At 47.9% G+C, this 21,411-nt stretch overlaps 9 protein-coding genes across 9 annotated transcripts; 4 read left to right on the forward strand and 5 right to left on the reverse strand.

Moving 5' to 3' along the window:
- Positions 1-460: 460 nt before the first annotated feature.
- METBIDRAFT_31804 (uncharacterized protein) lies at positions 461-3,041 on the reverse strand. The gene is made up of 2 exons (XM_018855922.1): positions 1,996-3,041; positions 461-1,882 (listed from the first exon to the last, which is right to left on the reverse strand). Exons 1-2 carry the CDS (start codon positions 2,966-2,968, stop codon positions 906-908), a joined length of 1,950 nt encoding a protein of 649 aa, XP_018711741.1. The 5' UTR covers positions 2,969-3,041; the 3' UTR covers positions 461-905.
- On the forward strand, positions 463-846 carry YAE1 (Yae1p; the record flags this gene model as incomplete). The annotated part of the gene is made up of 1 exon (XM_018855329.1): positions 463-846. A coding segment is annotated over one exon (384 nt), but the record flags the coding sequence as incomplete, so codon positions are not given.
- A 1,444-nt stretch (positions 3,042-4,485) lies between the features above and the next one.
- METBIDRAFT_42839 (phosphatase PAP2 family protein) lies at positions 4,486-5,328 on the forward strand (the record flags this gene model as incomplete). Its single annotated transcript, XM_018857592.1, has 1 exon — positions 4,486-5,328. The coding sequence occupies one exon, from the start codon at positions 4,486-4,488 to the stop codon at positions 5,326-5,328; it is 843 nt and encodes a 280-aa protein (XP_018711743.1).
- A 987-nt stretch (positions 5,329-6,315) lies between these two features.
- Positions 6,316-8,100, forward strand: METBIDRAFT_41961 (uncharacterized protein; the record flags this gene model as incomplete). The annotated part of the gene is made up of 2 exons (XM_018857471.1): positions 6,316-6,570; positions 6,706-8,100. The coding sequence occupies 2 exons, from the start codon at positions 6,316-6,318 to the stop codon at positions 8,098-8,100; spliced, it is 1,650 nt and encodes a 549-aa protein (XP_018711744.1).
- GCN2 (serine/threonine-protein kinase) lies at positions 8,040-13,609 on the reverse strand. The gene has a single exon (XM_018855923.1). The coding sequence runs from the start codon at positions 13,321-13,323 to the stop codon at positions 8,245-8,247; it is 5,079 nt and encodes a 1,692-aa protein (XP_018711745.1). The 5' UTR covers positions 13,324-13,609; the 3' UTR covers positions 8,040-8,244.
- Positions 13,610-14,748: 1,139 nt separating this feature from the next.
- Positions 14,749-16,829, forward strand: MRE11 (MRX complex nuclease subunit; the record flags this gene model as incomplete). Its single annotated transcript, XM_018858381.1, has 2 exons — positions 14,749-16,265; positions 16,428-16,829. The coding sequence occupies 2 exons, from the start codon at positions 14,749-14,751 to the stop codon at positions 16,741-16,743; spliced, it is 1,833 nt and encodes a 610-aa protein (XP_018711746.1). The 3' UTR covers positions 16,744-16,829.
- Positions 16,830-17,403: 574 nt separating this feature from the next.
- Positions 17,404-18,294, reverse strand: METBIDRAFT_11794 (uncharacterized protein; the record flags this gene model as incomplete). Its single annotated transcript, XM_018854091.1, has 1 exon — positions 17,404-18,294. One exon carries the CDS (start codon positions 18,292-18,294, stop codon positions 17,404-17,406), a length of 891 nt encoding a protein of 296 aa, XP_018711747.1.
- A 316-nt stretch (positions 18,295-18,610) lies between these two features.
- Positions 18,611-18,931, reverse strand: METBIDRAFT_18763 (uncharacterized protein; the record flags this gene model as incomplete). The annotated part of the gene is made up of 1 exon (XM_018854809.1): positions 18,611-18,931. A coding segment is annotated over one exon (321 nt), but the record flags the coding sequence as incomplete, so codon positions are not given.
- A 657-nt stretch (positions 18,932-19,588) lies between these two features.
- METBIDRAFT_20395 (E3 ubiquitin-protein ligase) lies at positions 19,589-21,328 on the reverse strand (the record flags this gene model as incomplete). Its single annotated transcript, XM_018854965.1, has 2 exons — positions 19,589-19,823; positions 19,869-21,328. Coding segments are annotated over 2 exons (1,695 nt in total), but the record flags the coding sequence as incomplete, so codon positions are not given.
- Positions 21,329-21,411: the final 83 nt, after the last annotated feature.

Here is a 21,411-nt window from a genome sequence, read left to right on the forward strand (position 1 = left end):
ACTAATTTCCTCGAAAGTTCACAAGGTTTCCGGCACCTTTAAAGAATTATGAAGAATTAGGCACTAACGAATGTGGCGAAGTCAGATAGTAATAAAGGCGCTTTCGCTGTTAAAGGATGAAAAAGAGGGCCTGAGATTCGAAGCACGGCTACATGTCATTTTTGCTGGACAACGCCTGTCACGTGACGCGTCGCGCTGGCTTGTAGCTTTGTGAGTTATTAGCCCAACAGAAGTGTGCCATCGCATATCAGCCTTCACACCATCGTTGTCAGTAGTAGTGCTAGCCTGTTCAAGTAGTGCTGGTCAACATCAGTAATTCACCGCCTGACTAGTCACATGAGTACATCTTGGGATTTGCGATGGTTTGGCCGATCGAGCGTAGCCCGCGGTATAATCTGCAGTACCGCCACCCTGTACATGCTTGGAGTTCTCTGTTGATTCCTCAGACAGCCAAATATGTCTTGTACGGGAAAGTGCCACTGCAAGGCTAAAAAAAGTGAAAAGACATCAGACAAAGACTTGCAACTGACAGATGATGTCTGGGGAAGTGATGAGGAATCTATATCCATACACGCCGATTTGCAACGTGCGCACGTGAACCAAGGGTATCTAGATGGGATTACTAAGGCCCAAGAACTGGGGTTACAAGATGGGTTTGACAAAGGTTTCCCCACCGGTGCGTCCTTAGGAATTCGTGTGGGCAAAGTTTTGGCAACACTTCATGGCAAGTCCCAGTTCAAAGAGGCCCAGGGTGCCCTCAATATCACCCAGGTCTTGGATAAGAAATACTTTGATAATCAACTAGATCTACACAATTCACAGCATCTGCTTCTTCAACGGTGGGAAGAAAAAGCAGGGTTAAAGTAACTCCATATTCGACAGAAATGACCATTAACAGACTAATTTTATCTTCTCAAAGGCATGTCGGACACAACCTCATCCTGCAAAGCTTCGTAAAGACCAAAACATTTGTCCTGGAACTTGAATCGCCCGCGACACCAATCGCACCATGCTTCTGAAATCAAAAACTGCGTTTCTTGGAACATAACAAACTCCTCAAAACAGCATTTTTTGATCAACCAATCTTTATTAAGCTGCTGAAACATTTCTTGTTTATCGTTAATAATGGTTTGTCTCAACTTCACAAGCTCACTGCCTTTGATGTCGACATCACTCTTTGAGAGCCTTTCATGTTTTTCCTCATTTTCCTGAATGCGTTGTTTGAGCTGCGGAATTGTGTTAATCGAGAGTCTCTTAGATCTGTCAAATAGTTCCTGGAGTGAATACAAACAGTCCAAAAAGTTTTTGAACTTCTCCAAAATGTCGGTATTTATAATGTAACTCTCGTCGATGAGAAGTGTAGAAGCCTTGTCAAAGAATGCAGAAATACTGGACAAAGACTCGTTGATAGAGCTTGTATCGTGAGTATTTGACGTCGAAATCACTTTGTTTTCAGTAACTTTATGCGGAAATAGGGTCTCGTCAAGATCTGAGAATTTCGTAATCATTTCCACGAATTTTCCGTTGTCAAATGCTATCTGTTGTTGCCTCTTCTCATGTCTCTCTACCAACATCACTATTTTTGTCCAGTATTCAATTAATTTGGGTAAGCCCAGTTCTGCATTCTTCCAATTGTGCAAGAATTCGTCGCCCACGGCTGGCCAGATAGAATTCATGAAGCTCGTCAGGATTTTCTCTCCCTTGAATTCTAAAGAGTAGTCAATTCTAGCTTGTTTTTTCCAGGAAACCAAATCAGTGGGAACGGTCAAGAAAGTGACGACGATTGGTTCCTGTTTTAGTACTGGATGCTTAACAACTTGGTTCAAGAACCTGTGCAAGCCTCGGCGCCTGCGCTGCAAGAATTGGGAATCTGGAGACGCTCCTACTAGGTTAGTTAGTAAACTTATAACGAATATCCCCAAGATGTGAATATCTCAGAGAAGGAAATGCAGTGATGAATCACGAGATTGCATGAAAAGAAAGAATAAAACATACCGGTGAATTTCTTTGGAGGCAATCCAGGAATAACTCTGAAGGGGTACTTCTTTAGTAAGAATTCAAGGAGCCAAACGAAATCCGAATACCTTCTGATGACTTTCTTGACTCCAGCGGGGCCAGTAATACCTAAAGAGATTTCGTGAGTAATGGCGTAATTGATATGTTTGAACAATAGACCTTCTTTCTCCGGTACCTCCTTGATTTTGATTTTATTTTCGCCATCTATCAACGGTTTGAATCTGTCACGAATCTCTGATATATGTTTGGACAAGTGCTCGTAATCGTCGGCATGAATTGATTCGGGAGCTGTGACATTGGGGTCAAACAGAAGTGCAGTGTGGTCGTGAACGGTAGGATCCGAGGTAGGAGCCGCAAAAGATCCCCTATTGGCGTCTGCGGTATCCCAGTGGGTCATGTTTTGGTGACCTTCCTCCAACAAATCGGAGTTTGCCAATTGCGATGTCAAAGGATCAATCACATCGCTTTGCTCTGCGTCTCGAAGAATGTCAAGATCTTCGTTTGAATCTTCCATAAGTAAAGCCGCAGCAGCGGGCGGCAAAGGAGGAAGGCCTGAATTTAATTTGAATTGCAAGGTCACAAAATCGCCCGTGCCAGCACTGTTGATCTCGAGCGCAATGAGGCCCAAGACGTGGAAGAAGTTGTTTTCAGAATTGGGTGGCATTATGTTGTGGTCATACAAAATATCGATGATTTTCGACGCTTGGTATGACGTGAGAAGGCTTTCGGTAATGAGCGGAGAAAATACATAGGCCTGCAATCCACTGAAAGACGCCACTTGGCTGCTCAATTTCTGGAAGATCTCGTGGTACTGCGAAGGAACTTTGATGGAAATGTCTGATGGGGTTGCCGATGCTGAGAAACTCTGATCCAGGGCTGGGAACTGCTGGGAAGCTGCTGGAGGAGTGGAGGCGGCCCAGCCATTTTCAAACGGGTCTTCAGACCCGTACATGCTGTTCATTCCTGTGGTGCACTACGCCTTAGTTTGTGCTTTGGAAGACTAAATGGTACTATGTTATTTTGTCTTGGGGCGTATTACCGAGGAGTTGTAGAAGGCTATGCCGGTATAGACAATGCGGAAATCTGGCGGCGGGGGTGCAGGTAGTGAGCATGATGGGACACGGTGGGTAGAAGGGCGTCAAACAAAGGTACGGGATACGAGAGATAAGAGACGAGGAGCTGGATGATTTATTCCCTGGTGATTTTGGTAGCGTTTTTTACCAATATGATGTTTTTGTTAGCTGAAACATTGTGACAGAGATTGTCTTGCTGGCTGTGCTGTGGTGTTATCTCAGTCAACAGACAACGCGCATTTCGCAACTCTCCCTGGATGAATATGAATCGATCAAGGGGAAGATTTATGAGGGTTCTCTGTACTCAAGAGCCGAGGCCAAACACGAATAAAGCAAAAATACAGCAAGCACAGGTAAGTTTTTGAACATCCCGATACGCCCTGAAACTTTCAGCGGGAGTTTCTTCAGATAATAAGACTTGGCCAATACTTCGCAATATTGGGAACGGAGATCGTCCGTTCGCCAGATATGTTTCCTCATTTTTCTTGGTTCATCCCTAATGCCCAAAAACTAGAACGTTTTGTAGACTGCCCACAAAATTTTATTTGGCTGTCATTTGGTTACGGCTCTAAAAAGAGGCGATCATCGAACCTCTACTTTGTACTTTTGCTTACACCCGAGGCTGTTCTTTGAAGATTCCCCAGGTCTGGTTTGAGTGGCTGATTGGTTTTCATTTCTATGTCTAGCTATCTTCGAGATTAACTAATACTTGGTATAGTGTGTCTCGCGAGCCACTTAGTCTTTTATGCAAAGCGGTAAATGGTAGCCGAACTACAGATTTAAGAAACGGTGACAGTTGTCAGTCTAATAACAGTGGCGCGTCTCTCTGAGTCGCCGGGATAATGGTATGTCATGCCAGCGTTTTTGGCTCAATGCATTCTCTTCAATTATACTTTCTTGCGTTTGATTTGATTTCAAGTTACGTGGAAAACACAGACGCCCTAATAACTTTTTGAATACCTAATTACGAGAGCATGTTAAAACTCACCATCTCATTTGATCCCCGTTCGATTTGGCTACATTAGGTACATATACTTCCGATTTGGCCTACGTGCCAACAATTAGCTGAGTGTGCTCCTGATATGTTTCCATATGAAATGAGAGTAAGCGAAACTTAAATAAAAGGCACTATTTGATAAATTTCGAGAATACTGTTCGGCTGCATGATTGTTGCCCTAATTTTCCTAATCAAACTCAACTAATACGGAAACAGGGCAGCTTGGTGTCTAGAATAGTGCGACAAGCCAAAATGAACTCCATCTGGATCCCACTGTGTCAGCCGAGCGCATAACCACATGTGAACATCACGTGACAGAACACATCTTCTGGCCTCGCAGTTTCACCCTTGACCAAGACTCCTCGTTCTTTCTTTCGAGTTTCTAAAATCCTCCGCAATATGTTTGATAGGGTGACGTTCGGTGTTCAGAACTTGACAGGCGGCCCAATTTTCATCCGGTGGCGGATGTCGGATTTGATCTACGTGGTGATTCTACTTATACTTTATCCCACATTGTATCGGATAGACCCGTTCGAGAGACAGTTTTACATCAATGATCTCACCATTCTGCACCCTTTTGCAGAGACAGAACGAGTTTCCAACACAATGCTTTTTGTGTACTCGACGTGGGTGCCCCTTGTGGTGATTTTCGTGATGTCGCTTGCAATCACCAGTCGTGCCAGTAAGTTGTATGTAACATACGTGTCGGTTCTCGGGTTGATAATCTCGGTCTTCACCACCAGCATCATGACGGATGTCTTGAAAAACAGCTTCGGCAGACACAGGCCCGATTTCTTGGCTCGCTGCGTGCCGCGGCCTGACACCCCGAAAGATGTGTTGGTCTACGCAAAAGACGTCTGCACCACGGATAACGCGGCTCGGTTGATGGACGGGTTCCGCACCACGCCCCTGGGGCACTCCAGCATCTCGTTTGCCGGCCTTTTTTTCCTCTCTTTGTGGCTCTCGGGCCAGCTTGCCGTGACAAGGCCCCAGGTGGGCGCTCTCCGGTGGGTGGCAGTGTTCTTGCCCACTTTCGGAGCGGCGCTTATTGCGTTGAGCCGGACCGAGGACTACAGACACCATTTTGTGGATGTTTTTGTGGGCCTGTGCATCGGGTTGGCCGTGGCCACGTGGCTGTACATGCGGGTGTTTCCAAGCCCGTGGGCTCCGGACTGCTATGAGCCAAAACTACTTGATGTGGACCAGCCCGGGATCAATTACACCACCGTGGCTGAAGTATAGAAGACTCAGCGTTGGTGGTGTTTGACGTATATTTTTTTTTTTTAGAAAATCACAACAAGTGATCCAACATGGTACGGCCCGCGTGGCCGGGACGATTGCAGCGCCAGCGTTGCCTTTGTTTCCCCGACGGCGAGTGTAGACACGTAGGGCCAATTCGGCTAAACTGAGACCCCAAACCCTCGCGCCTGAGCCGCACGCGGCTAGCTTGCACGGGCGCCGTTTCTGCATTGGGACACGCATGTGATAATGGCACGGGGCGTATCTGCCAATGCGAAAACAGCACCCTGGCTTGGCGATTGGCCTCTGCTTGGACAATAGCAATGGAGCAGCATTTTTCGCGCCTCCCAGCATCAGGGCCTCGATCTTGCACTGGCTCCCTACAATGTAATTGGCCGCGCTAAGCATTTCTGGAACAATAAGAAAACGATACAACATCAAAAAAGTGGCCCCACCAGCAGTGACGGCCGTGCAAATTTATGACTTTTCGAGATTTGATACCCCTGCTTGCCTCGTGCTTTTGAGCATCGTGAACGAAGGCAGCCGGTGTCTGCTGAATTGTACAGTGTTAGCTCGTTTCGTCCTGTCTTTCGGAAAGTGGTCTGGCCCGCCGCGCATGGGGCCTCACTCGCTGGATGGCCCCAAATCTGCCCAAGTACATACAGGTGATCACCTCGACCCAAGCCCTGAGTTATTCCCACCTTACTTCTGCACCACCACCGTACGCTTAAGTGGATCGTGCTTGACGCCTCCGGCCAGTATCCGCTACAGTCTTTTTCTCTATCCGTCTTTTTAACCACTGGCCAGCGTCTCTAGCTTGCTTTTGGTACAGGCACTTTATCTAGCTTTACTTCACGTCAATTAGCTACACCGCGAACGCCGACCACACCATCGCTTTTCAAAAACCCAAATACCAGTGTTGGCTTTCTTATTTCGCCTGCAAGCTGTCTAAGAATTGCCTCCGGCCCCAGCAATAAGCCCACAACTAGCATGTCTGGCCCGGTCTACTGCATTTTAGCAGGGGGCACTGTGCACTGTGTCCCGGTCACTGCCTTCAGTAGTACCAACGAAGAAACACCCAAAGAGTTATCCCACAGTCCGCAAATCAACCCATTGCCCGATCGCGCACAACTGCCGATTCTGCGGTCGCCCGTGAATCTTGCAATCAAAAGAAAAAATCTCCTTTACACATTGAACAACCCGTCGTTGTCGGACTTGGAGTCTGACGTGAGCCGCAGATTGTCTGTCGGATCACATTCCCAAGACGACGATGACGCTGTTTCTGGCTCGGAAAATGCCGCCTTGTTTTGTCCAGGAACAGAAACGCAGAGCGCACATTCAGCCACGGTGTTGCCTCAATGCAGCAGCTTCAAAGCGCAGAACGATGGTTCCAGGCCCAATTCCAAGGTGAAAAACGGGCACTCGGATATGCCACCCGTACATGTCAGTAACAAGCTCTCCAGACCAAAGCCGGGCATCATGAATCTAGACGCAGAGCAGGTCTCCGACAGCGACGACGAGGCTGCAGACCTCACTCTGGCTGTTTTGCAGAATTACTCGACCCATGCAGTCTATCTACCCCAATTCTCCGTTGACTTGAAGGGCAACTTGGATTCAGACTACTCGCAGATCAAAACACTCTTGTCCAAGGTGTTCCCATCGTGGTCTGCGCCAATCAAAGTAAAGCAATTGACGGGCGGGATCACCAACATGCTTTTGTCATGCTCACACGAGGCTACAAACGAGACTCTCTTGATACGGGTTTATGGCCAAGGCACCAACCTTATCATTGACCGGAACCGAGAGTTTGTGTCCCACTTGATGCTCAACTCGTTAGACCTAGCTCCCTCTATTCACGCACGTTTTGAGAACGGACTTATCTACGGGTTTTTGCCAGGTCGCTCTTTGGATCCTAATGAGCTCGCAAACAAGTATGTATATCCTCTCATAGCGCAGCAGCTTGGGAACTGGCACAACAGCATCAATTGCGAGTACATAGAGGACGGGGTCAGCACACTAAGAAAGTATACTGCAAGCCTAAAGAAAAGTGCAGAATCTTCGCTTCTCCCTAAGTCGAAAGAGGGAAAAGCAGCAAAAGTGCCTAAGTCCATCAACAATATCTGGGACCTCATAGAGGAATGGATCCGCATCGTACCCCAAATTGAAGCTCTTGCAAGCGTGTTCGGAGAGAACACCGAAAATACACATGTCACAACTGAAAATGTGAGAGAAGTTGTCCAGCAAGAGTTCGAGTGGCTCAAGAAAGCCTTGAAGCATGCAACCAGGTCGCCGATTGTGGTTTCGCATTGCGATCTCCTCTCAGGAAACATCATTGTTCCAGATTCTAAGGAATTCGCAAAACGATGTGCAGAAGGTGATGCAGAACTCCCTCCATTATCAGAAAACCCAATTCAGTTCATCGATTACGAGTACATGCTTCCTGCTCCCAGAGCGTTTGATATTGCTAACCATTTCGCGGAGTGGCAAGGATTTGATTGCAATCGCTCCGCCATTCCTGACCCGTCTCCATTGAATCCAGTGATGGTGAAATGGTGTAAAGGATACTTGAATAATTTGAAAGCTCTGAAAGATGAAGTAGGCGCTTTGATCCATGAAATTGCATGCTACTATGGGATGCCTGGGTTTTATTGGGGCATATGGGCTATAATTCAAAGTGAGCTTTCTACGATTGATTTTAACTACGCAGAATACGGCAAATCACGACTTGAAGAGTACTGGCTTTGGAAGAAGAAATTTGAATATCTGATACTCTAATTGGTGGCTCATTTGGTGAACTATATTAGCCAAATATTCTAATAAAAAGGGAAAACAAACAAACAAACAAACAAATTTGCTGCGTTATACATCATGACGACTTCATTCATCCACAGGCAGAGGTTCCGGATATATTACCATCAATCATTTATGCAAATCCACAATTGTAGTTTTGTCACTTTTTGGTGCATGTAAGACAACCCATCTCGTACCTTTCTCAGCCTCTTTTTTTAATGTCTCGTAGATGTTAACTCCGAAACTTCTTGGAAGTTGCTTGTTACTGGCGAACGCACGCTTCAACCATTCTTCCTGTTGTACAAGTAACGAAGTTGACAGAATCATGTCAAGAACTGCATCACTCAGATCAACTGTCAAGATAGGTGCCCTAGCTAGCTCCTTTAGCATGTTTGCAGATGCTAATTTCGAGTCATTTTCCAACTCCCATTTATCGCGCTTGTAACTTTTCTTGCCTTTGGCAAGATTGGGGACCACCACAACTCTCTGGTCAATATCAAAATTGAAAATAGGCTCTCCAATACGGTGGCTGACTTGACTGACGTCTTTTGAGTTATCTGGTCCACTTGATCCACTGACTTGCTGGATGGAACTTGTCAAATCGGTGTCTCTATCGGATACTTCGCTCTCAAGAAAATTCAAAACTTCGTCATAGTCCAAATCAGTGTCTTTGTTGAGCTGTACGTTCTTGACACGTACAGGTTTATACTGACCTTTTTTAGATTTGCGGCCATGATTAATGGTCTGCTTCAAATGAACAATCCAATTGCAACCGTCGGCATCAGCTTTGTTCATCATATCCTCCTGGGAAGACGCAATGTACCAATCACAACTTATGTTATGTGCCCAAATATCGCCGAGTAACTCATATCCACCATCTTTGATTATTGATTCTTGCATACTAACAACAAGCACATCACACCTGACCGGCTTCCATTTGCTTGTTGCCTTCGAAGTCCCCGTGGTGAGAAAGCTTCTCCACCGCGAATTCTTCATGATTAAAAATAAAAGAGTCATGGCCAATTGAAACCCGACAGCATGTGGTGTTTTGAGTTTAGTGGGCCCCTCATTTGATAAATGCTCAATCAAACTGTCATACCGTCCTCCAGTTGCAATTCTCGAGAACTTTTTGTTTTTCTCGACTCTATAAATCACCTGAAACATGAAAGCACCATCATAATACTTTGCATTATAATTGCTCAAGGGACAAAAGAAGATATTGGAAGATATGCCCAATTTTCTTGCGAACTCGAGTATATCTGTCAAATCATTGAGGGCTTTCTCCACCTTCTGAAGCAAGGGGGAATCCACCATGATCTTGCGGAGTTTGTGCTTCGCCTTTTCAGGCTCAACAGTGAAGTTGAACAAATCGATCAAATCCTTAACAACAGTGTGTTGAATCTTGAAATCGTTTCTCAAATAAGCTTTGATTTCTTCTGCACCACGTTCAACCCCGAGTTGAGATAAAACACCCATCAATTCATATCTTCGATTCTGCGAAAGTGAGTGTGAGGTCCCAAATGCAAAATCAATCACGCTGTTTAAAATATTCAGATGATTAATGACAATATGTGACTGTGAATTTTTCATCTTGAAGCAAGGAAGTGAACCCAAAATTTCATCCGCTGCTTTGAGACATTCTGCAGAGTCTGAAATCAAAGAATTCGGAGTATGGGAAAAAACATCGAAGGCCACAGCACTGTATTTATCAGGCTTTCCTGTTCCCCTAAGGTTTGGGCGGTATACAAATTCATGGGTGAAACACTTTTTGACTCGAGTATCTTCTCGGCTTAAGAATCTGGCAATGGGTAAGACTAAGTCGTAAGTCAACGTCAAAACGGAACCACTTCGATCAAGAAGCTCGTATACATGTTCTTTTGTTTGAATCAGAGATTTGGGTAGTAAGAAACTTCCACTAAATTCTTGTAAGGCACCATGGTTTCGAAATATTCTCAATACTTCTGTTAGAGTTTGGTTGAAGATTAGATAGTCACCTGTTTGTGGTTCCATTACACCTCCATGTGAATTCTTGCTCACACGATCAAACATTATATCACGGGCTAGCAGATATGGCTGATTGAATAGTGTCTCTCTTACCTGCTGCTGCCAAGGAGATGCAGGATCTGCCAAAGACTTGAGTGCCTCTCTTATCACAACATCTTGGTGTTCAACAGGAAGGAGACCACTTTGTAGCAATTCTGATGCGCCTGGTCTTTTAAAAGGGTCATGATTCAAGAGCTCTCGGATGAGCTTTTTCTCCGTTGACTTTTTCTTTTCCGAGAAGTCCGAGGGAAATTTAACTTCCTCCAAACGCATGTTGTTGAGAATCATTGCCCTCTCCATGCCCGTTCCTAGCATATAACACATTTCGAAAAAGATAATTCCCAAAGAGTACATATCAACTTTTTCGTCATATTGACCGCTGGCCACCTCCTTTGCTGTGTAGAAGAATGTACCGACAACAGTTGACAAATCCTGGTTTCCAGCAGACACCTGGTTGTTTTTCAGAAGCGCAGACGAAAATTGGGAGTTTTTAGCCAATCCAAAGTCACCAACCTTAACATTGTTTGATTTGTCGATAAAAATGTTTGTTGGTTTTAAATCACGATGGATGAATCCTGAGCTGTGAATGTAAGAGACAGCTTCGAGAACCTGGCGGAACAATCTCCAGTATTCACTGGGATTTGCAGGAAGGCCCCTCTCAATCAAATCCAACAATGTGTTGTTCTCACAGAATTCCATCTGTATGTAGAGTATAGATTTGGCTTGATGTTTTCCATCTCGAAAGTCTTTTTTGGAAATGGCATCTTTTGATTCCGACTCTGAGGAAGCATACATATCCGACTCGCAATCAGATTCATCCAGCTGAGTTTCCTCTTCGTCTTCACTGCTGCTATTGCTGTTATCACTATGAGCAAACACGATACGGTCGTCGAAGTCATCGTCATAGTCAAGCAGAGCCACAGAGTTTGTGAAGTAATCTACTTGATATGAGCTGTCATGACTCATGATGAATGAAGGCGATCTGACATTCAAAGGGCTTTCAAAGTCATCAAGATCACTTCCGGAGCTATTTGAATCGCTTTCGTCATCTTCCTCGGAGGCAATGGCACTATCATTGCCATACGAAAAGCGAGGAGCTTCCTCGACCCAGCAGCCATAGTACCTGACAATGTACTGGTGGTTCAATCGAGCCAAGGAAAAGACCTCGTTGAGCAAGTTCTCGAGCTTATTTTGCTTGTGTTTGATCTTCTTGATGGCATAGAACGTGCCCTCCATCCGATTGCGTGCCTTTACAACCTCCCCAAATCCTCCCTTTCCCAACTTTCCCACTTCCTCGAAATCTCGGGCATATCGGGACTCCGGGGTATTAGGATCGCTCTGTGAATGAGGGTAATTGTCAGAGCCTTTACTGAAGAAGCCACTTGCGTTGAACGTGTTGTATGCACCAGTCTGGTTGGAGTATCTTCGAGTGACAGAGGGGTTGGAATTCCGTCTTGCGGCATCGAGAGTGGCCTTTTGATAGCGGGACGAGCCAATGGGGCCTTTGCTGCCCAATTCGGACAGCGCAGCTGCAAGCGCTTTGCTTTTGTCCACGATTGTTTCGTTGTCTGTGTCAAAGCCGGCTCGGAAGAACTTCAGAGCATTGAGCTCGAGTAGCGTGGACCGCTTGGAAGCCTTGGGCTGTACCATCTTCCGGAGTAAGTCGTAGACCCTCTCGGCGTACTCTTCGATGCCCGAGTACTTCCGGACATCGAAGTCATTCAAGAACGCGTCGGGGGTGATGAATTCAGGCTCCAGGAAGTTGCAATCGAGCATGATCCGCATGAAGAGAACACCCAACTGCCAGATGTCTGATCTGGCCATCGTGGCCGAGGAGTCCGGTTCCGTCCAGTGGCGGGGTATGAAGTCGTCGGTGAAGTTGGGCAGGCGTTGCCTGCCGCCACGCATATGGGCGATACGTAGTAGCGTCAATGCGTACGTGGGGTGACAGAGCTTGATGAGCCGGAGGTCTGCGCCGTCCACGCCCAGGCGGGAGTCGCAGAGAACCACGCTCTGCGGGCAGATGAGCCCATGGGCGAGGCCCACGTTGTGGAGGTGCTCCAAGGCCGGGAGCAACTGGATCAACCACGTGCGCGCAAGAGACCAGTTGACGGAGCCGGCCGCCATAAGAATGTCCAGCACGGACTGCTGGTTCGGCTCGAAGTCCGTGAGAATGCGGATGGTCCACGAGTCCGTGCTGCGCGGGTCCTGGTCGAGCTGGAAGCCCACCACGTTCAAGACGGCGTCCGAGGAGAGGCCCATGACGGCCTCGAGCTGCAGCTCCAAGGACCGGATGTCGGCCTTGCCGGCCATGGTCAGCCAGTGGCGGTCTACGAGCGCCACCTCCGTGAGCAAGTACAGCACCGTGACGTTGCGCAGGTCGAGCCGCGCCTGTTCTGCCGGGGGCAAGTAGGGCTTGACGATGTACTGCTTGCCAACACCCAGGAGAAGGTCCCTGCCCTCGTAGCGGATGAAGCCCTGCACGGCCTGGAACTGGTAGCGCAGGTTGCTGTGGGGAACGTCGCCGCAGAGCACGTTGTCAAACACAAAGACCTGCGACGCCGACGACGGCGGGGGCACTAGAGCCGCGGCGCGGCCGGGCCCGCTGCTGCGCGAGTCGTCCGTGTCGTCGCTGTTCATCTGGAGAATCTGCTCGTTGGCCTCGCGCGTCTGCTTGGCCTTGGCCAGGTGTTCTTGGCGGAGCGCCTCTTTCTCGCGCAGCTCGAGCACGAGGCGCTCCCGTTCAATGCGCTTGGCGCGCTCCTCCTCGAGCGAGAGCACCTGCTCGGTGGTCTGCTGGAAGTCGTCGAGCATCTCCTTGACGTCCATGACCAATGTGAAGCAGATCTCCTCGCCGAGGTACTCCTTCAAGACGGCGTCGATCTTGCGCTCGATGAGGGCGACGCGGGCGCGGACGAGGTTCTGCGGCCGCACGATCTTGACGATGGGCGGCAGCAACGGGTACGTGGGCGTGAACGCGATGTCGAGAACGAGCGACACCACGGGGCGCAGGGCGTTTTCGTGGGACTGGAGCGCGATCTGGAAGTGCGGGCTGGCGTCGCGGCTCCACACCTTGCTGGCGGGCGTCACGTCGGTGAGGATGTCCGCGTAGATGGACTTGAGGGACGCGATTTCATCGTGCTGGCGCTCGAGTGGTTGTGCCATGGGGCCGTGGTGGGGTGTGTTGGTGGCCAGCGCCGGGGAGAGGAGGGAGACCGGGCCCTGGTTTTGGGGCCGCGTCCCTGGTGTAGCTGGAGGGCCGGCCCTGGCGCGGCCAGCTGCGCGGGAGGCACGGGCGTTGGGGCCTCAGGGCCGGGCGTTGGGGCCCCAGGGCCGGGCGCGGGGATTGTCCAGGGCCGGGCGCGGGACTTGTCCAGGGCCGGGCGCGGAGGTGGGGGCGCCAGGATGCCCGTGCCGGAAGCTTCTCCAGGGGCCAATATATAGATCAGGAGGGGGTTTGACAGCTGTGTGCTGGTGTTTTTTTCGTTTTTTTTTTTTTTTTTTTTTTTTTTTCTTTCTGATTCATCGGATTGGCACTATAAGAAGCAAACAAGATTCCCAAAGCAGCTTTCTATTGGAAGGACCTTGATACTCAGAGTGAACAAGAGCAGGCGCTGGGTCGAAGGGCCGCGCGGAACCAGGAAGCCGCCTCCCAGTCAGCTATCAATACATGTTCCATGATTCTTCATAAAGGACCTATCCAGTCGACAATCCGGGGGCTGCTTCTGAAAGGTCAACATCCAGGAGAACAAAACTTTTGTATTCTGTCACACACGACAGCCTTGTCAGGCAATCCGTTCTTTTCCGGTTACTAGGTTCTTGATGAGCGAAGCCCGAATCAATTGTCAAGAAGTGCGCAACTGATTTTTCAGGAACTTCGTAATACAGACCAGATGGAGGATCTGTCCCTGGAGGCAGAGCCGCACAAGCAGCAGCGAAGTCCTTTTTCTGTAACCTTCAAGGCCCTGCTCTCAGAACACACACCATCAGTATGTGTGCGTTGTATTGTGCACCTGGACATGCCATGCCTGTTCACCTGGCGCGGCCCAGATATTAGTGCCGTGTATTACTCCTGATCAGCACGGCTAGCTACGGACATTTGGGACAATGCCCCGAAATTATTCTACGCCCGATTGAGGCAGCCTGGCCTGGATGCTTTCTTTTTTTTTCTCCTTTTATTTTCCCCTGCTGACGCTGGTTCAGTCTGTATTCATCCTATCGCCAAGCGCAGCAGCGCAGGCCCAGAGACAGGCCCAGAGACAGGCCCTAGCGAGAGCCGGGCAACAGCTTGGGTTCCCTAAATGGGGCGGCGCCAAACCACCACAATGAAAGCCAAAAAAATAACAATCCCCCCACCAGCACATCCCCACCGAACCCTCTCACATCCCGCACTATATTGCCCAACTTTCCTGACCTGGTGACGTTCCATGGTGGCTTTGGCTCCACACGGCTTCCTGGCCCTAAACCGCAACCAGCGCCGCGCACCCTCTGATAGCACCTTCTGGGCCAGCCAGTACAACCGCGTAGACAGTTCCGGATACCCAGCTTCCACACCCACAACCAACCACTGTCTGCACAAACTGCCGTCACATGCCGCCCGTGGATCTGATCCCGCCGGGCGAGGACACCATCCGCATTCTCCTCACCACAGACAACCACGTGGGGTACCTTGAGAACGACCCGGTGCGAGGCGACGATTCGTGGAAAACGTTCCAGGAAATCACCAGCTTGGCCAAGCTGCACGACGTGGACATGGTGGTGCAAGGCGGCGATCTCTTCCATGTGTCCAAGCCATCGAAAAAGTCGTTTTTCCACGTCATCCAGCTGCTCCGGCTCAATTGCCTAGGCGATCGGCCCTGTGAGCTCGAGCTCCTTAGCGACCCGGCGCCTGCGCTTCGCCAAGGCGACACCGTCAACTACGAAGACCCCAATCTCAACGTGTCGGTGCCTGTATTTGCCATTTCGGGCAACCACGACGACGCCACGGGAGAAGGGCTTCTCCTGCCCATGGACGTGTTGGCTGCCACGGGCTTGATCAACTACTTCGGGCAGATCCCCCGGCTGGACAAGATCACCGTGACTCCGCTTGTGTTCCAAAAGGGCACCACCAAATTGGCGCTCTACGGCATAAATAACATGCGCGACGAGCGATTGCAGCGCATCATGAGAAACGGCGACGTGACTTTCCAGAAACCAAAGTCCGACGCGGAGTTCTTCAATCTCTTGTGCGTGCACCAGAACCACTACCGCCACACCATGACGTCGTACGTCCCGGAGGACTTCCTCCCTTCGTTTCTCGACTTTGTGCTTTGGGGCCATGAGCACGAATGCATCCCGTTCCCTCAATACAATCCCACCACAGGCTTCGACACCCTACAACCGGGCTCCTCTGTTGCCACAGCATTGAGCGAGGGGGAAACAGCTCAAAAACACGTTTTCATCTTGGACATCAAGAACAAGGACTACGCCATCACGTCAGTGCCCTTGCAAACCGTGCGTCCGTTCCTAATGCGAGACGTATGTCTAAAACACGAAGGTTTTGTAGAAGGCCCGGCCTCCAAAACTGACGTGCAGTCTTTTCTCAACCAACAGGTTGAGGAGCTTATCTCCCAGGCTGTCTCTCAAGCCGCGAGTAGCCCCGAAAGCGGGGATCTGTTGCTACCCTTGATAAGGCTCCGTGTCGATCACACGGGAAACTATGAAGTTGAAAACTCGCGCCGGTTCTCCAACCGCTTTGTGGGCAGAATCGCCAACGTCAACGACATTCTTCTTTATCACAAGAAGAAAACCAACCAGCCCCAGCCTGCTGACACTAAGAAGATCATCAACAAAGAGACGGATGCTCCCATCACACTGAACACTTCCATCCAAAAGATTCTCCGTGAGTACTTGGGGGACTCAAACTTGAACTTGGTCCCTGAAGCAGGCATGTTTGATGTGACAAAAAGATTCATAGAGCAAGACGACAAACTGCTTTTAACTGAATATGTGGAAAGCACCATCTCCAATGCGGCAAAACTGCTACTGAGCATAAAAATCGACGAGAATGAATTTCATCTGGGCGACGATATCCTGGTCAAGAGATCCTTCCGCCAGCTTTTGAACAAGTTGCGTCTTGACACACAACGCAAGCCACTTCAACATCTCGCCGGCTTGGAGAATGACATAATCAAACCAACTGCGCCAGCCAGTCTTTTACTTCTGGATACTGAAAACCACGACTACCCCGCGCCAAGGCTGCAGAGGCGGACGACATCCAAATTTCTGAGTCGACAGCCAAGGATCAACTCGAAAGCGTTGGAAATGGAAAGCGAAGATAGTAGCGACAATGCGCCTGAAGTGATCTCTGCATCGCGAACAAAAAGACACACCACACCATCTAGATACGAGGAAACAAGCGACGCGGAAGATGATTTTGTGATGAGTGAAGTAGAGGACGACCCTCCCACGAAGAAGACCTCAACCAGATCGAGACAAACCACGAAATCACCCAAAACCGCCAAACCGAGAGCCCGGCGAGCAGCTACAAAGAAAAAGCCAAACACTGCACAAAGTGATTTTGAGGATCTCCTCAGTCTAGGATAAAGTGCCCTGATACCGCTTTTATAAATGCAGGTAACTTGATGTATTCATCATGACGTTTTGCCAGCGACCGTGTATATTTCCCAGAAGACGCATGAATGGTTTCAAAAAAGAGGAAACTTATGGGATGAGAGGAAAAGCTGGAACTTGAACACTTGACGGCCCTATCTCAAGTTGTGAAAACAAAGGCATTAGTATGGTGATACATGACAAAGGTCAGAGATCCTACCGTATAGTATCCAATGGCATTGGTGATACGGAGAGTGAAAACTGCAAGACAGCGACAATAGTCAAAACAAAATGTGGCGTGGAGCGTACCTCACTGTTGCCAGTAATCGCTGCTTGAAACAAACTACATCACATGTCTACCCTCAAACAAAATGTCGAATAAGCTGACCATTTGCTTGTCCAGAGTTACTCTCACAATCAGGATGAAGTCACACAAAGTAAGTTCTCGGCATGGATATGTTCGAAAAGATCCACAATCATTCATAAGGCGGCAACATCGGTTCTTTCAATCTCAACATCTCTGCTAGCGTACATGAAAGAATTCGTTCTGTCTGGGAAGGGATTACGAAAAAAGGTCTATTTGCGAAGAAGTGTTAAGAACGACGAGATATTATATACAATGATATATCCTGGTACGACAAGAAGTCTAGTGGATCAGTCAAGAGAGGCAGCTTCCTCAATCAACTTTTCCATGCTGAAGCCAGTGTCTCCCTGTGTGAATGCTCTCAAAAGTTCCAATTTTCTTTCTGAGCCAGCAGAGTTCGTCAAGCCACCGTAGAATCTCTGCACGTTAAGCACAAGCAACAGCGCTTCTTCCATTGACAAAGCGACATCCTGCTCTAGCTGGCCATTCATCAAAACAACATCTGCATCTGCAAGTAATTCCTGATGGAACATGAGTGTCGTGTGTGGTTTGGCATATTCTTTATGAAGCTTGTATTCGGCCAATGATGTCAACATACAATGCGTAGTCTGGGGCCCAACGAAGCTCCATTGCACAAAATGCATTTCGTAGCCTTCTTCTTCTTTGGGCAAGGGCAAGACAAAACTGGGATTTTTGAAGGCATTGGCGAAAAGATTAGCAAATTGCGAGCCCGTCAATGCTGCGCTCATAGCTCTGTCCTTCCCTTCAAATCGGGCCTTCCAAATAAACTTGAGTTCCTTTTCTGGTAAAGAGCGGATTTTTTCTACGTCCACAAAAGAAGAGAGCTTTTTGTATGGCGCCTTTGGCATTGATGCGTCGATAGCGTCTCTGATTTTAGACTCCTTTTGCTGAGCCTTTCTCTGCTTCAACTTCTCAGCTTGTTCCTTCTCGTATGCCTCAAGATCCTTCAAAGGGTCGATAGCATTCATTTCCTTTTTTTTCGTGGTAATTTCATCCTTAAGATTCTCCTTTAGTTCCTCGATGGAAGAAACACCGATGGCTTCTGCCTTCTGATGGAGCTGGCTTCTGTATCTTTCCAAGACAGCTTCATTTTGTGAGGCTGTCGCGTATAAGCGGGAAGCAGACCTGGACGCAAGTCTGAGCAAGTTTCTAGCGTACATGGTAAATTGCTTGATTGGATCGGGGCTGCGAGAAGTCTATGATAGCTGGTCTGCTGAACCAAGCTGAGTTGAACTTGCACTTTTTTCTTGCGCATTCCGAAATCTGTCTCATTTATTGCAGGACCAGGAAGTACTTGACCCGGCAGTACAGAGTACTTCCAATGCCGAGTAAGGCAAGTTGGTGTATTTACAGCTATATATTACATTTTGATGTCGATCGTCTTCTAAAGTTACAGACGGGGAAGATCCAACGCAGTATGTATGACTGCTATTATTGCTTCTTCTCTCCCAGCTCCAAATACTGGTTCTCGGGCTCCTTGGGCCGGTATTCTTCAGGGGCGTCATTGGCGTAGCGACCCAAGGTTTGTCGAAGAGATTCAGGAATATCCTCAAATGCCAAATCATCTGTGGACTGCGCTACAGACTCGCCCTTGGCCCGGAGAAGATCTTCCAAGTTCACCTTCTCGTCACGGAAAACCTTAAGGTTATCTGCAATCAAATGTCTGTTTTTGCATCCCGGGCACTGTATGAGGACAGATCCCTTAGTGTACAGCTGCTTCGAAAACGTATGCGACGACCGGGTGTCACAGACTTTGCATGTAAAGGCAATCATGAGTTGTGGTTGTTCGGTTTTAATTTCTGCCGATTTGCTATTAGCAAGAGCCAGCTTAGCAGCCTCTCTGGATTCATTCCCATTACTCTGTGAAGAGCTGAATCTGATCTGGATCGATTTGACCGGAGCCATTATAAGAATTCTGGCCTTGCTGAGCTCCCCGTAATTCTGACGTGGCACTCTGGCCATGGCTGTACGCAACTGGAGCAAGCTTCTACGAAACATAATATGGAGTTAGTTAGTGGGAGCTGGAATTGTGATTGAAATTGTTGCTGAGTATGCGAAATGAGAAGTCAAAAACATAGCTTGCCGGTTCTTCGCGAAGGTTCCAAATGCTCACTATAAGAGTATGCAAAAAACCAGATCCTTTGTATTTGAGAGTAGGGAGCCTCTGTTTTCGTATTGCAGCTGTTAATAAATATTTATGAAGCCTCGAAGGCCAAAATGAGTTTATTTTCTGGAGCCCATACTTTTATACGGCCTTTTAACCCAGTGGACATATTATCATGGACCGACTCTAGCAAACAATCTAGCGAAATTCAAGTGACTTGTCCTTTTAAAATACTTTCCAAGTGACCACATTCATGGCCTATTAAATATTACAATTCCGAAATCATATGCGAATGTTTTAGGTTTTCATCGGCTTTTGTTGGAATTTTCCTTCATGTTGGCCCTCTCAGCTTTTCTTCTGAGCTTTTCTGCCTTTTTGTCAATAATTGGAATTCCCCAATCGTCTTTCGGCTGTGGCTTGGGCATCTCCGTAGCTGGACCCCATCCTGAAACCTTCGGTATTGGTTTGACTGGAGGAATAGTTTTTTTGGGCTTTGGAGGCAACGCTGGAAATTTGGATTCCGAGACCTTCGGCTTCGAGCCCTTGAATAGCGGAGACTGCAGTCTCGACGGATTTGCAGATGAACTCACCGAGGAAGAAGACATTCCGCCCCGTTGGATATCTGCTGACAGTCCAAGTTTTGGAAGTGATCCAATGGATAGGTCTGATTTGGGCTCGAGGTATGAAGGCCTGTACAGTGTATTTTCTTTGTATGGCTGAGTGGACTTGAAAGATTTTGTTTCATTTGCAGGTTTTTTCAGAAGCGTGGTGTACTTGATAGGACCGTTGTTAATGGGCCTGTGGTTCGCTTTCGTTGGCTTTACCAATGCAGGAAATTGGTCATTTATGGATCGTCTCGAATTGCCAATACCTGCGCCCCAAGACAGATTTCTCAAAATGTGGCTATCCAGCGACTTCGAGAGCATGGGAAAACTGTTATTCAAAGATGGAGTTGTCTCATTGTAGCTTATTTCATCGAGAGCCAACTGCAAAGAAGCTCTTTGGTCAGAATTTGTAGGTTGAAGCTCAACAAATTCGTAAAGAACTAAGGAGATATCCTGGATGTCGTTGTTGGAGAAAAGGTCACGGTATTGCTTGACGAGGTCCGCGGCAGAAATCTTCCTCGATTTGAAACCAGAGTTGATTTTCTCGAATCTTGCGAGTTTATCTGCATCGTTAAGGAGATAATGTTTGACCCGCTCTTCAAGACGACGCTTCTTTAAATTGATACTGTCATTATCTCGGTGAGGCTTGGCTTGCGATCGAGGCGTGAAAGTAGAAAGTTGCGACTGAAATTGGGCAGAACTAGCTCCAAGAACTATTCTTCCACTTTGACCAACAATGCCGCCATGTTCTTTCAACATATGGGCTGTCAAATCTAAGTCTTCACGGAACACTACGAACCGCTTTTCAACACACAGCTGTATGGAACATACATAGTGAGCGTGTCGGAAATGATCGTATAGATCGTCATAGTTTCGGTAGTATTCAGACGCCTGGTAGTTATCCTGATTGCAAATGAAACAGCGTTCGTGACGATCCCGGATGTGAACATTCAACTCGTCTTCTGAGTAAAAACGCTTTCCACGACAAAACTTACATTTGGGGTGTCCCGAAAATCCACTCTTGTCACCTTCATTCATGTGTCTCTGAAGTTGTTTGGGTGTATAAAGCTTGAGCTCAGATATGAAAGAGTTGCCGTGGTCCACACAGACGTCACAGTACTGTTGGGAATGCTCAGTTTTCGTGTGTTCGCTGAGAAACTGATATTTCTTGAACAGCTTCTGACAAACAGGACACTCGTGCAGAATGAGCTTCAAAGTATCATCCTTTACATACTGGCTGGTGAAGTGAATTTCGTACTCCTTCGACTCAAGTTGTCTGCTCTCAACGACAAACTCAGAGAACTTCGCTTCCTCCAAAATTTGTTCCGTAAAAATGACATCCTCGTGGTCAGTTCTGCAAACGAGACACGTTTTTTTTTTATAAAGTGCTCTTTGACGGAAGGAACACACATGGCAAGTCACGTTATTACAAGGAGAAATTGCCGAGTGAATGATTTTTTCAGCACAAATAATGCAATGGGCTTCATCACTATCGGGCTCAGAATTCCTCAGAGACGACTTCAACGACAGCGTGTTCTGATTCTTTGCTTTGACGCCATTTGTCCGGC

The sequence above is a fragment of the Metschnikowia bicuspidata genome (assembly GCF_001664035.1).
Source record: "Metschnikowia bicuspidata var. bicuspidata NRRL YB-4993 chromosome Unknown METBIscaffold_3, whole genome shotgun sequence".
NCBI classification, from domain to species: domain Eukaryota; kingdom Fungi; phylum Ascomycota; class Pichiomycetes; order Serinales; family Metschnikowiaceae; genus Metschnikowia; species Metschnikowia bicuspidata.